This window comes from Notolepis coatsorum, assembly GCF_963971535.1.
Source record: "Notolepis coatsorum genome assembly, chromosome: 10".
Taxonomy (NCBI): domain Eukaryota; kingdom Metazoa; phylum Chordata; class Actinopteri; order Aulopiformes; family Paralepididae; genus Notolepis; species Notolepis coatsorum.
Window position 1 is genome coordinate 48,496,955 of NC_140174.1, and position 13,935 is coordinate 48,510,889.

Genomic DNA, 13,935 nt, shown 5'->3' on the forward strand with positions numbered 1-13,935 from the left:
TATAATTTTTGGCTGGTAAAAAATCTGCCCAGCTGGTAGTTTTTAAAATCTACCAGCCAAATGGCTGGTAAGTCAAAAAGTTAAGTTTGTTCCCTGCCCCCATGCACCGTCTCTCACATCAGACAAGTACCTCTACAGAATATTAACTCATTGAGCGCCAAAAAGAGCTTGTTTCTCGTTTCTGAGAGCCAACGCTTGAGCGCCAAAAACGAGATATCACTAAATAAATAGTATTACAAAAACCAGTCTAATTTGGACTCTCGCCATTACCAGAGATTGTCCCTGTTAAATTTCGCATTCATATGTGTATAAAGTGTATGTTTTGGTAGATCTCAGCCTACCTTTCACACTGCGTAGGTCATTTGCCCTTGTGAAAAATCACTGCACCTTTACGTTAAGCATGATTCTGCCACTCAAATTCGCGCAGCAACCAGGAGTTAATAACGAGCAAACCCAACTGAATGCAGAAGTTTCTAGTAGAGCCAAAAACACCTCTCCCGGAGTTTTAAGCTAGCTGATCCGTATCCGCTTCCATTCATTTGTGCTAGCTTGCAGCCGGATAGCTTTCTACTGAACGCACAGAAAGGACATTGGTATCTATCTTCTTGTCTGACTCTGGACGGTAAGCGCATGCTAATAGCATTTCCCATTTTTTTTTTTTTTTCATTTTTCTGTGTATTTCCCATCTTGCTGGCGTGTTCCTTCAAAGGACAAGGAGAAGAAAAGGATGAGAAAATGGAAAAGAACATGAGGAAGGAAGAAGAGGCTGAGGAGATGAGCGTAGCAACGTTGAATAAAATGGTGAGGAGAGAGATGGAAGGACCTTAGAAAAAGAAGAGGGTCATACAGTAAATATGTAATGTGTGTGTGTGTGTGTGCGTGCGTGCGTGCGTGCATGCGTGTGTGTGTGTGTGTGTGTGGTGTGTGTCAGTGTTAATTTTGTCAACGAAAATGATGACAAAAGATGTTCGTCAACGAAGCTTTTTCTCGCGACGACAACGAGACATGACATCACGTTAATGTTGATCATGTGACACTAACGTGACTAAATAATTAATTAAATATCATTGACCACAACTGAGGACACAAAAATGTAGTTTACAAAAACCATGACGAATTATCTCTTAATTTATGTTGACTAAAACAAGATGAGACAAAATAATTATAACTTTTAGAATAATTCACGTTATTATTTCAGCATTTCCCATTTCCGTTTCCGGGTTAAGCTCAGCAGCGTTTATGGCTAAAAGCCAAGCTACATACGTGAGGCTAAAAACCACGTCCCAGGTCTCTCGTGACTACAGCTTATACCAATAACCATGAACGGAATCTGCTACTCGAACAGTTCTACCAAAAGAACATAGCATTTAAGACGACGGAGGTTACTATTGGGCTTCTAGCCTTCTACTGAACTTATTGTGAATCAGCTGATAGGGTAGACTATACTTAATAAATAGAATTGCATTATTTACAATATACAAATATAAAATGCCTTTTTTTCATTAGCGAAAACTAGACAAAAATCATCAGTTTTCTGTGACTAAATCTAGACAAAAACAAAAAAGACAAAATCGAGACTAACACTGACTAAGACTGTGTGTGTGTGTGTGTGTGTGTGTGTGTGTGTGTGTGTGTGTGTGTGTGTGTGTGTGTGTGTGTGTGTGTGTGTGTCTGTTGACATTTTAGTCGAGCTATTGTCACATCGTTTAGTCAAAATCTGTTTCTCATCTAGTACAGCTGCAGCGAGGGGTCAGAGGGGCTGGAAAAAAAATACATATATAATCAAAAAAATTCTATTGGTCTCTCGATTACAAATTATCAAATCACAGTGTCGTTTTGATGTTTTTCATTCATGGTGTTTATTTTGTCTAGATTCAGTGTGGTAAAAAAATGAATAAAGTCGACAAAACTGTATTCTTTCTCCTTTCTTTTTGTGTTTTTCTTCTTTACTGTACTTTTTAAAGATTTATTTCAACCCTCATTTAATTGAATCCGTTTTCTAATCTAATGTATGCGAGGATCATTGTTTTGGATTCATGGTTGATCGCGGTGTCTTTTAGTACGAAACCCGAGGAAGAGTAGCCGCTGCTTTGGCAACAGCTAACGGAGACGCGAATAAAACAAGCGTACATGGATTTGTGGAGGAGGAAACGGGACACCGGGGGTCACGGCGGGGGTCACGGCATGCAGGATCTTGGAACGGAAAGGCACGACGGCACACAGCACCGACAGGAACCAGAAGATGAAGAGGACCCCCGAGGACTGCACCCCTCGTAACCTCTCCAACTGGATCAGGAATGTGGCCAACAGCTGTGAGATAGTGGGGTTGGGTGGGGGGGGGATATGAAACGAGAGGTGGGGGAAGGGAAGGATGGAGGAGAGAGGGAGAGAGGGAAGGTTTGAGTCAGATTAGCCCAGACAGAAACCACTGAGGGTATGTAAGGTAACATCGCAGGCTTCTGCCAGTCTGCGCTGCCTCAATCTTTAATGCTGTTCCTCTGCAGAGTGCCTTTGGCGGCTATTCTGCTTATTACGAACACTGCCGTCCTCAGATGGCACTACTCCACGCCAGGAGCTTTCTCTATAGCGGTCTGTGCATGTGACCGCAATCCAATGGAATCACAATTTACGTACATACCAATGCTGCCTAATGCATGAGTTCTCTAGGAATTAGTCTAGAAATGTTACAAAAGGCTCTATCCACTTTGGATAGATTTTCTACAGCTTGTTCATTGTGGCAATATTTATATATTTGACTATTTGAAAATCAAAACCGTCTTATGAGCAAATGGTCTTTATAAATCGAAATACCTTCAATTATATTCAATAGTGAGTTTTACTGTCATGCCATCAATTGTTTTTATGTGAGTGACATTTTGTGACAGTTCCTGTTGTCTGCTATGTCCCAGGGTATGCCCTCACCATGGTCATGCCCAGCACCAGAGGAGTGACGAAGTAGATGGGTGGCTGAGTGTTGCTCTGACGGAGCTCGTCGAATGTGTAGAAAAGATCTGCCCAACACACAATCCATAATGCCAAGCCAAACACCTGAGAGAGAGAGAGAGGGGAATGAAAGGTACAAGCTGTTAAGTAGGGTTTTTCCAACCTTGGGATCGCGACCCCACGTGGGGGCCCTCTGGTATGAAGAAAAGGGTCCCTAGAAAAGGAATTTATATAATCAAACTAATCAGTGACCTAGGATGTGAAAGCCACACAATAAAGATTTTAAATCACATTTCAAACTTTTATTTTATTTTATTGCCTATATTTATTGAGAGTAACATATATAACCGGTAGGGCATACAGACCCTCATCTGCACCTTTGTTTACACTGTTCATTTTTCCATATTTCTATATTCAGATCAAATTTTTTTCTACTATTACCCTGCCCATACCTGTGCCTCCGCCCCCCCCCCACCCCCCCCCCACCCCCCCCCCCCCCCCCCCAATCCGAATTTCCCTAAGGTGATCAATAAAGGAATATCTTTTATCTCTTATCTCCAACCAACCTCAATATGGGGACACCTGTGAAGGAATGGAAGGGAAGGGAAGGGAAGGGAAGGGAAGGGAAGGGAAGGGAAGGGGAAGGGAAGGGAAGGGAAGGGAAGGGAAGGGAAGGGAAGGGAAGGGAGGGAAGGGAAGGGAAGGGATGGGAAGGGAAGGGAAGGGAAGGGAAGGGAAGGGAAGGGAAGGGAAGGGAAGGGAAGGGAAGGGAAGGGAAGGGAAGGGAAGGGAAGGGAAGGGAAGGGAAGGGGAGAAGGGAAGGGAAGGGAAGGGAAGGGAAGGGAAGGGAAAAGGTTATCAATATGAAAAAAACAACTACACATCTGTGGCGTGTGGCTTGTTGTAACCCATCTAAACATTAGAGGGCCATCTGTGGGAGAGCGTCTGTTGGACTGCTTTCTGGTCCATTTCTGGGCATCAGATATGGGAATGAACAGGTGTATTCTATAAATACACTGTAGATAGTTCACTCCCAAGATGAGCCATGATACAGTAGAAAGAAATACAGGACGGACGGACGGACGGACGGAAGACAGACAGACAGACAGACAGACAGACAGACAGACAGACAGACAGACAGACAGACAGACAGACAGACAGACAGACAGACAGACAGACAGACAGATACTGTAGATATATATATATATATATATATATACATAGATACTGTAGATAGGTATATACATAGATACTATAGATAGATAGATAGATAGATAGATAGATAGATAGATAGATAGATAGATAGATAGATAGATAGATAGATAGATAGATAGATAGATAGATAGATAGATAGATAGAGAGAGAGAGAGAGAGAGAGAGAGAGAGAGAGAGAGAGAGAGAGAGAGAGAGAGAGAGAGAGAGAGAGAGAGAGAGAGAGAGAGAGAGAGAGAGGGGAATGAAAGGTACAAGCTGTTAAGTAGGGTTTTCCAACCTTGGGATCGCGACCCCACGACCCTCTGGTATGAAGAAAAGGGTCCCTAGAAAAGGAATTTATATAATCAAACTAATCAGTGACCTAGGATAGATAGATAGATAGATAGATAGATAGATAGATAGATAGATAGATAGATAGATAGATAGATAGATAGATAGATAGATAGATAGATAGATAGATAGATAGATAGATAGATAGATAGATAGATAGATAGATAGATAGATAGATAGATAGATAGATAGATAGATAGATAGATAGATAGATAGATAGATAGATAGATAGATTTATTTATCTTCCGATTATGACTGTCCTCTCACCGTTTTCACCCTGTTCATGATGGACATCATTATGTAGCCTTTGTTGTTCCTGTGAAGGTAGAAGAGGTAGAGAGGACAGACAGCCCACAGGTAGATACAGGGCAGCCATGACAAGACCGACAGCTGGAAACACACCGGGAGGTCAGGGCTCTCTGTGTGGATCGTCTTATTGGCTACCTGTTAGGACAGATAAGATACAAAAGACAGCATGGGTTGAGTACAGCCAAGAATCAGACCCTCTGATGCAACAGACCACTGCTATACTGCAATGAGGAACTGCTCTTAATCCAAAGACTGTTATCTGGGGTTTTCCCGTATCAGGCAGAGCTAGGACTAACCATCTAGAGCAACATTAATTCAAACCATGTCTGTTACACAAGCAATAGTCAAACATTACTGTGGATTACCATGTAATAATAACGGTTCTACCTTTTAAGCTTCTGTTCTAAATTCTGCAAAATGCAATCATTGATATTCTTGTATGTATGTATGTACCAGCGGCAGGTGCTAATTAGAACCCAGTCAGACGTGTGGTGTTGTGGGAGCTGTGACAGACAGGGTTAGCGTTGTTTACATCAACTGACTTTTAATCATGAAAAGTATAATGATCTTAGAGATTTAATACATTGAACAGGTGGGAAAACCTGAATTTCTGGTGCATCAACAGTCTAAACGTAGCCCTAATAATCACAATCCAATCAAATCGGAAGGTCCCTAGTGAGGGTCTGGACTAAAAGGTTTGTTTTAAGTACTAAATTGTATATTTCTGAATAAAAAGGTAAAGGATTTAAAGAATCAATCTAAATGTGTTGGCCCTCTGTGGGCCCCTCTTGCCTGACACGTCAGACCCATGGAATGTAAACACAAGTTGGCGCTCCATTGGGTCTGAAATTGGCACATTGAGGGAATGTGAATGAATTCCCGACCGTACAGGAAAAATAAAATGTCTCCATTTATCTGTGTGTTACCAAGGCAATGAGTTATATCAGTGTGCAATCAGACTGAGATTTCTATATTAAAGTTTAAAATAGCCTTTGCGTGCACGCTGTGCCTTGCTTCTGTTGTGTTACTGTAGTACAGAGAGGGGCACAAAATAGAATTTTCCCACACTTTAATGTGATTAAAGCGTCAGGAATTCATGAAAGACAAGACACCAACACATCACCATGGTGAGTCAAATTTACTTTATAACCCTTTTTTGCCGGCAAGTTGCTGGCATACGTTTCATGGGTCTGACATGTCAGGATGGGGCGTCCTCTCGCCTCCCTCATGCGCTAAATGGTTTATGTACAATGTAAGTTTCAGACCTTTTTTTAATCAAAACATGTTATCATCCTACAACTAACGTTGGTGTGGGATGGAGGGGTGTGGTTTGCGGGGTCGGCTGCAGACGAAGCAGTAGGGGAGGGTTTAGGGTTAATTGACACAGGTGCAGCTGGTCTGTGATGATTAAGTCTTTCTCTCTCTCCTATATTTCACAGTGAGACTGGGACTGACGACACACACACACACACACACACCAACCAACTGGAAGACAGAGAGAGCACGGGGGCCTGCTGACCTTGGACAGTGAGCTGGAACATTTAAGTTTGCAATTTATATTTTGAGGTTGAATTAAGCCAGAACCGTTTAATCTTATTGAGTTGATCTTATTCAGAAGGGTACATATTTACTACTTTGGGAGAGTCCTGTGACTCTACATACTGTATAACGGCCCTGCTGACTAAGCAAAATAGAAGGCCAGACGATTTGGATCCAGACTCCTTCGCTGTCACACAGCATTAGAGCGATATTTATATCCTTTCAGAATTCGCCAGGCCATCATGACTCTTGAGAGGTTGTGCAGTTCCTGTTTTGTAGTACAGTACTGTAGTCATGAGATTATTTCTCCATGCCCCTGCTGAGGTCACGTTTCTATCGGCAGTGTATTTAATTATGTGCCATGATGCCGTACTTCGACTAAGGCTAAGGAGGGTCAGAGGGATCCTCGCTGGTGTACATACGGAGGTGTACAAATGGATTTCACACATTCCTGCTACCTAGGACGTCTCCATGTGGTGTCTGGCTTAATACGAGTTCACAGTCAGCTACTGCGGCAGTATTCAGTTTTATGGGGGAAATTAGAGTGTGCTTTGGTCAAAGGTTCCCATGAGAGCTCGAGGGGTTGGGTCCATCATCCCCCAGAAGACAAATAAAGGAAGAGACAGAGCAAGAATGTGGCTCAAGGACAAGGCACAAGGACAATGTGGCTCAAGGGCATGGATCGATTACTCGTAGCTATGAGAAAAATCGATCTTAAATTATAAATTTTTATGAAAAAAAATGTATTTAATTTTTTTTACATATTTGTTCCACATGTAGGCTAGCCTATGTGTGAGATTATAACTGTTTGTTGGTTTCCTTAAACATATACGTGAATGAACAAAATTAAGTAAAGAAAAAAAAATATATATATATTCAAAAATCCCTTTCCTTTTCCCTTTTCGAGTAATACACGATCACTCGATAGCATGCGATCAATCGATCTGGATTCTTCTTAAAAATGCCCATCCCTACAAGACAAGTGACTTACAGTCGATTTGAAATGTAATCGAATTTCCCACTCTGGGATAAAAAAGATACTTGGGAAAGGCAATACATTTTTAATATTGTATTATACACGGGGCGGCTACGTGGCGTAGTGGGCAAGGCGCTCGCCACGAAATCTGGAGACGATGGGCTCGCCTGTTCGAACCCAGCGCTCCACATTTGCTTTCAGTTTAGCTGGTCGTCCGTACTAATACACATTGGCCGTATTAGGGGGTGGGAAACTGATGGGTGGGGATCGGGCGTTGTGGACAGCGACTCCTACAGGTCGGTTGGTGCGCCTGCGCAGTGGAATCAGGAAGTGTCGGGGGCAGCGTGAGCCTCCCACGCGTTACTCCTCACCACTGAGAGATCGAGCTGCGCAGGTGAAAAGATGCGACTGCTGTTACCTCAAGTACCGGAGGGGACTTGTGCTATGTATGACATGTTGTTGTTTTTGTGCTGATTTATTTTGATTCTCCTTCAGAAATTCTTTCCGCAAGATGGTAAATGGTAGCGGCATGAAATCTGGCCCATTGATTGGAAGTTGTGTGCAAGTGGTGTTCAAGAAATATGACCCCAATTGGCCTGATCTGGGAGCTATAATTTAAGTAGGGATGCACCGATCCGACTTTTTCAGTCCCGATACCGATACCTGGGCTTTGGGTATCGGCCGATACAGAGTACCGATCCGATACCCATTGTTCAATTAATAAACTGTATGCCTCACTGTGTGGAAGAAACTGGGCTCATTATTTTGTGCAAGGCAACATCAGGCTTGACTTAAAACATTACTTTCCTAACTTAGTGAAACAAAATGTAACAGATTAACACATAGATATAAATGTACTGAATTGTTATTTATTATTTTATTTATATATTATTATTTAAAAGAAAAGGATAAAAAAAATTATAAATCCGATATATATTTTTCCGATACCCGATCCAGCTATTTTAGTCATATCGGGGCCGATATCCGATATTAATATCAAATCGGAATGGGAAAATGGGAATGGAAATGACATAATTATGTAGGCTACTCCTTGGCATTTGAAGAGTTTGAAGTCTTAACAAGCCAAGCTATCGAATTGCTTCTTCGCAATTGATGTCACAATGTGAACACAAGCAATGAATAGAGGCCTTGCATGGAATGTGTGTGTACTGTAGTTATCTGTATTCCAACATGGCTGCCTGTAACATAGCAATCATTGTTTTGTACATGGCAATGGAAGAGACAACAGCTGCTATTTGCAAAACAATGGTTGCTATGTGTTGACATCTGAGAAATATATCAATACAAATGTAATAATTACTGGATCTTAGGGCTGTCTTAAATACTTCGAAGCTTCGTTCGATGGGCACGGGATTCGAACGGGAAAATGAAATTCGGATATATTAAAAAGAAAATTTAAAAAAAATCTATTTAAAAAAGAAAATTTGCAAACAATGCAAAATCTTGCGCCTCCAATGCAACAAACATCATACGCCTCATTAACTCTGCCTCTCTTTGTTAACTACAACAAGCAATGCCGTTTGTTATTTAAGATGAGGTCGGACTCTGCACTCACTGACATTTGTGTTCATTATGCTGCTTTTATAAAGCCTCAAATGATGGCTTACAATATTTCATTATGTTTCGTTTGTCTAAGATTTAAAAAGGTTTCAACTTTACAGCACTGACAATTCTCTATAGTATTTTTTATAGTGTCCCGACCCATATAAAAACATGTCTTAATAAAATATTAAGTCGAATTCTGCCTTTGTCTCTATTAACTACATATAAATATTTATATAATTGTTTGCTTTATAGACGAAGGTTGCAACATAATTATGTAATGTAATGTTGTTGGCTGTGTAACGGAGAGCAGCCGCCCAGGCAGCGCAGCTCCCGACTTCTTATTCATTTACATTTACATTACATTTAGTCATTTAGCTGACGCTTTTATCCAAAGCGACTTACAAGTTCTGTACGACAAGTCATCAGGAAGGGTACAACTCTATCAGCTGAGTAACAATGTTCATCAAAGTGTTGCGTGTTACAGTGTAGGTTAGTTTATTAGGACAAGTGCAACCTTACAGTGTAAGGTTAGTTAGGGTTAGATCTTTATTTTATTTTATTTGAATTTTTTTTCAGATAATGGTTGAAGAAGTGCGTCTTTAGTCGACGGCGAAAGATTGGACGGGATTCGGCTGTCCTAACTGGGGTGGGTAGTTCATTCCACCATTGTGGGGCAAGGACTGAGAATAGGCGACTTCTCTTTGATGACCCTCCCGGAGCTTGGATAGGAGTAGGTCTGAGGCGGCCAGAAGATGCAGAGCGTAGGGGTCTTGAGGGTGTGTAGTTATTAGAGACCATTGACCGGAGGTAGCCGGGAGCGGTTCCCTTTGCCGCACGGTATGCTAGGTCGAGGGCCTTGAAGCGGATACGTGCAGCAATGGGGAGCCAATGCAGGTCCCTAAGAAGTGGGGTGACATGGGCCGACTTCGGTAGGTTTGAGATCAGGCGGGCCGCTGCGTTTTGAACGAGTTGAAGATGCTTGGTGGCGGTGGCCGGGAGGCCAGCGAGCAGTGCGTTGCAGTAGTCGAGGCGGGAGATGACTGTTGATTGGACGAGGAGACGGAGTTGGGTGGCTTCTTTTGTCAGGAAGGGGCGGATCCTTTATTTATAGAGCACATTTAAAAACAACAAAGTTGACCAGAGTGCTGTACAAGTCCCACAACATAAGATAAAAAAATATATATATATATAATTTCTTAAAAAAAATTTATCTCGAAGTTTCGAATTAAAATCGAATCTCGGCCCCGAAGCTTCGACGGCCAAAAAAAGCTTCGAAGGTCATCCCTACTGGATCTTGTAACTAGGGCTGACCTTCCAATTTTTTTTTGGCATTCGAAGCTTCGGGCCGAGATTCTATTTTAATTCGAAGCTTCGAGATAAAAAAAATTTAAATATTACTTTTATTTTATTTTATTATTATTATATTTTTTTATGTTGTGGGACTTGTACAGCACTTTGTTCAACTTTGTCAGTGCTGTAAAGTTTAAACCTTTTTAAATCTTAGACAAACAAAACACTTTGCTTTCATGAAATATTGTAAGCATTTGAGGCTTTATAAAAGCAGCACAATGAACACAAATCTGTCAGTGCCGAGTCCGACCTCATCTTAAATAACAAAAAAGTTATAGTACAGGTTTCCCAGAACAAACTCATCCGATTAACTCTAATAATAATAATAATAATAGATTTAATTTGTATAGCACACTTTAAACTCAGTGAGCTCTCAATGTGCTTCACAGCAGAAGGAAAACAAAATTTAAAATAGAATAAAAAGGTTTAAAACAAGAAAACATTCAAATGAATAAAAAGATAAGAATAAAAAGGTTTAAAACATAAAAACATTTAAAATGAATAAAATAAAATAAAATAAACAAAACATAGGAGCAGATTAAAAAAACAGGCCCTATTGGAAGGCAGAGCTAAACAAATGGGTTTTAAGGCTGGCCTTGAAGGCAGCAATGGAGACTGAGGCCTTGATGGACCCAGGCAGCTGATTCCACAGGCGCGTCCCCAGTGAGGAAAAAGCACGGTGCCCCATGGTCGACAGCCTAGTGCGTGGGATGGCGAGGAGGTTTTGGCTGCCAGACCTGAGTGACCTGGACGCAGGTTGAGGGGAGAGGAGGGCCTGGAGATAGGTCGGGCCGGAGTGGTTTATGGCCTTATAGACCAGCAGGAAAACTTTGAAGGTGATCCGATCCGCTGGTTAATTGGGAGCCAGTGAAGGGAATGCATGGACCCGTTTTTCGGCGTCAGACTGGGAGAGTGACGGTCTGAGTTTGGAAATGTTCCTCAGGTGGTAGAAGGAGGTTCGACAGACTGTTTTTATGTGTGCGTCAAATGAAAGTGATGAGTCAAACTTTACACCCAGGCTGGTGACAAGTGAGGAGAGGGGGATGGAGTGATTTTTGATGGTGATATGGGTGATACCAGCCTGCTTGGTTTGATGGGGGGTGCCGATGAGGATGGCTTCGGTCTCGGTCTTACTGCCATCGAGCTGCAGGGAGTTGCAACTTTACTCATCCAATGGTGGATGTCATCAGGACTAGCCTCCAGAGCACATGTGGGCAAACAACACTTCCAGTTGTTGGGCTGGCTCCCTCTGGAAGCCAGGTCCGTTCAACTTCAGCTCAATATAGTTCACAACATTTATAACAATAGGGCCCCCAATTATCTTACAAATAATTTACAAACAGAATAGGGACATGCATACCCATAACACCAGAGCCAGCATTGCCGACCTGTGTATTCCAAGGTTCAAAACAAATATGGGCAAATGTTCTTTAAAATTCTGGGGAGCCACACATTGGAATTTGCTACCTTCACACTACAGCTAAAATGCATTAGTAGCCGACACAATTTTAAGAAAAAAGTCAAATCATGGCTCCTCGACAACTAGATTTTAAAATGTATGAAAATGTTGTCTGTGGCTACACGTTTGTACTGCACTTAAAATTTACATGACTGTAGATTGTCATATTGTTATTTGTGGTCATGTTTTGTATTGCTTATCTGTCTGAGACCAAGGACCACAATGGAAATAAGTCTTGACTTTTTTGTGTTTCATCCTTGATGTTTTCTGTAATCTTGAATTTTTTTTAAATGTCAAAATATGTCCCTTTCAATGCTCTGCAACACCTAAGTATTACGATTTGATGTCGCCATACAGTATGTTGCGACCTCTAGTTTCAGCAGTCAAGTGGACAATAAAAAACACATGTAAATGATTATAAGGTATTTGATTAAAGGCCTTGAAATAAAATTTTGAAGAAATATCACAATACAAGCCATCACATATTGATACAATATTGTGGTGTAAAGTATTACACGACTAGACTTTATCTATACACCCCCCCCCCCCCCCCCCACCCCCAAACCCTGGCTAACAATGTCATGACAGACAAATAACATAAGCTTGCAGGCATAAGCTTGCTTCTTTATTGATTTAGCTACTAAAAGAACAAGTGACAAATCTAAAGTAGCTCCAAATAAAATAAGCTCAACTCTCACTATGCTCTGGCTATAAGCCAGTGGTAAAGGTGCTCTCCCACAGCCCAACAGAGTTAGAGGCCCACCCACCCCAGTAGATAAACACAGCTGCTGGTATAAGCCTCCCACCATACATCACCACACCCAGTACTGTGTATGTGTGCGTGTGCGTGTGCGTGTGCGTGTGCGTGTGTGTGTGTGTGTGTGTGTGTGTGTGTGTGATGGTGTGGGCGGGAGGGGTGGTGCCCATGAATGCGAAATATTGTAAATGCATTACATTCTGTGAGTGTGTGTGTGTGTTTATGTGTGGTCTGCGAGTGATGTAGTGTTTGGAATGTCTGTCTCTTTAACTATTTAACAGGTTCTAGATGGTCCTGTGGATCCACAAAAGGGGGGGGGGGGCTGCATCCATTTTCTCATACAGGATAATTCTCTGAAACTTTTCAATGAGGTTTTCTCATGTCGCTTGGCTACTCTCCGGTCTCCGACCACAAGAATTAATGTGCACAGAGTCTGCAAATGAGGGGACGACAAATTGAATAAACATTTGCAATTAACCTAAACAAAATGTAATTTGTTTGAATTGTCCCTTTTAGCGTTCGCACGAGCCTGGCTCTGGAGCCTCCATTCCTCCCAATTAAGCCTGGCCATCCCAGGTAATGGAGTTACAAATGGACCCGAGCTCTGTACATTAGACCCTATCAGGGATAACCCTTACATCTCATCCATTTGCTCACCAGAATGGGGGGAGAATTGTGAATCACTGAATTGATGAAGGAATGAAATTCAAATTAAATGAAAATTTAAAAGAATATATATATATATATGATTTAGGATAATATATGAAGAAAAAAAACAACAACATATAAATACATATATAATAAAAGGATAGAATAGAAATACTTTTATTATCCCGAGGGAAATTTGACACTGCAAATCGCTCACATTAACACATTTGTGGCCAACCACGTATATATATACATGTTTCGGATCCAACGCTTGAGGGCCAACCACGTATATATTGGCTTTTATTCCATTGTAATATCCTACTCAATGTCACCGAGCGGCACTGCAGATTTACCCTACTCTTGGGATTCGGAAAAGTGTATTACCGGCCAGATCCTCGTAGGGGCGCTGTCTCGATAATGCAGTGTTCCCTGTTACAAACCGGTGTTTTTTTTGTTTTCAATCATGGGTGGACTTTTTTGTTAGCCTGAAGCTATGCCTTTAGCATGTAGCCTGGAATACTTTTTGGGACACTGAATTCAGTATGCAGTAAATGAATATAGCATCAGCCAATGGACATATTGATCTACCAGATGGCGATCGATAACTGGGAAATCCTGTTTGGGATCCAACCGGCCCACGGTAAGAGCTTTTTCACGTAAATTACAGCCCAATCGGGCCTTGCTTTAATAGCCGACCAGCCGATCAGCGTATGAGGCTAATGCCGTTATTGTCATAGTCACAGCACGAGCGTACTTCACTCCCCCTCCTTTTCCCCTCACATTCACCACACACTCCTTTCCATCCACCACGCACTCCTCCTCATCCTCCCTTCCTCCACGGAA

At 41.8% G+C, this 13,935-nt stretch overlaps 1 protein-coding gene across 1 annotated transcript in view; it reads right to left on the reverse strand.

Moving 5' to 3' along the window:
* The window catches only part of abcc3 (ATP-binding cassette, sub-family C (CFTR/MRP), member 3), a 207,800-nt gene that overhangs the window by 115,238 nt on the left and 78,627 nt on the right, over positions 1 to 13,935 (reverse strand). The window contains exons 2-4 of the mRNA XM_084323656.1: positions 4,756 to 4,932; positions 2,923 to 3,048; positions 2,131 to 2,310 (exon numbers count right to left, since the gene is read on the reverse strand). Of these exons, the coding sequence (XP_084179782.1) occupies positions 2,131 to 2,310; positions 2,923 to 3,048; positions 4,756 to 4,932 (483 nt within the window). The remainder of the gene's footprint in view (positions 1 to 2,130; positions 2,311 to 2,922; positions 3,049 to 4,755; positions 4,933 to 13,935) is intronic.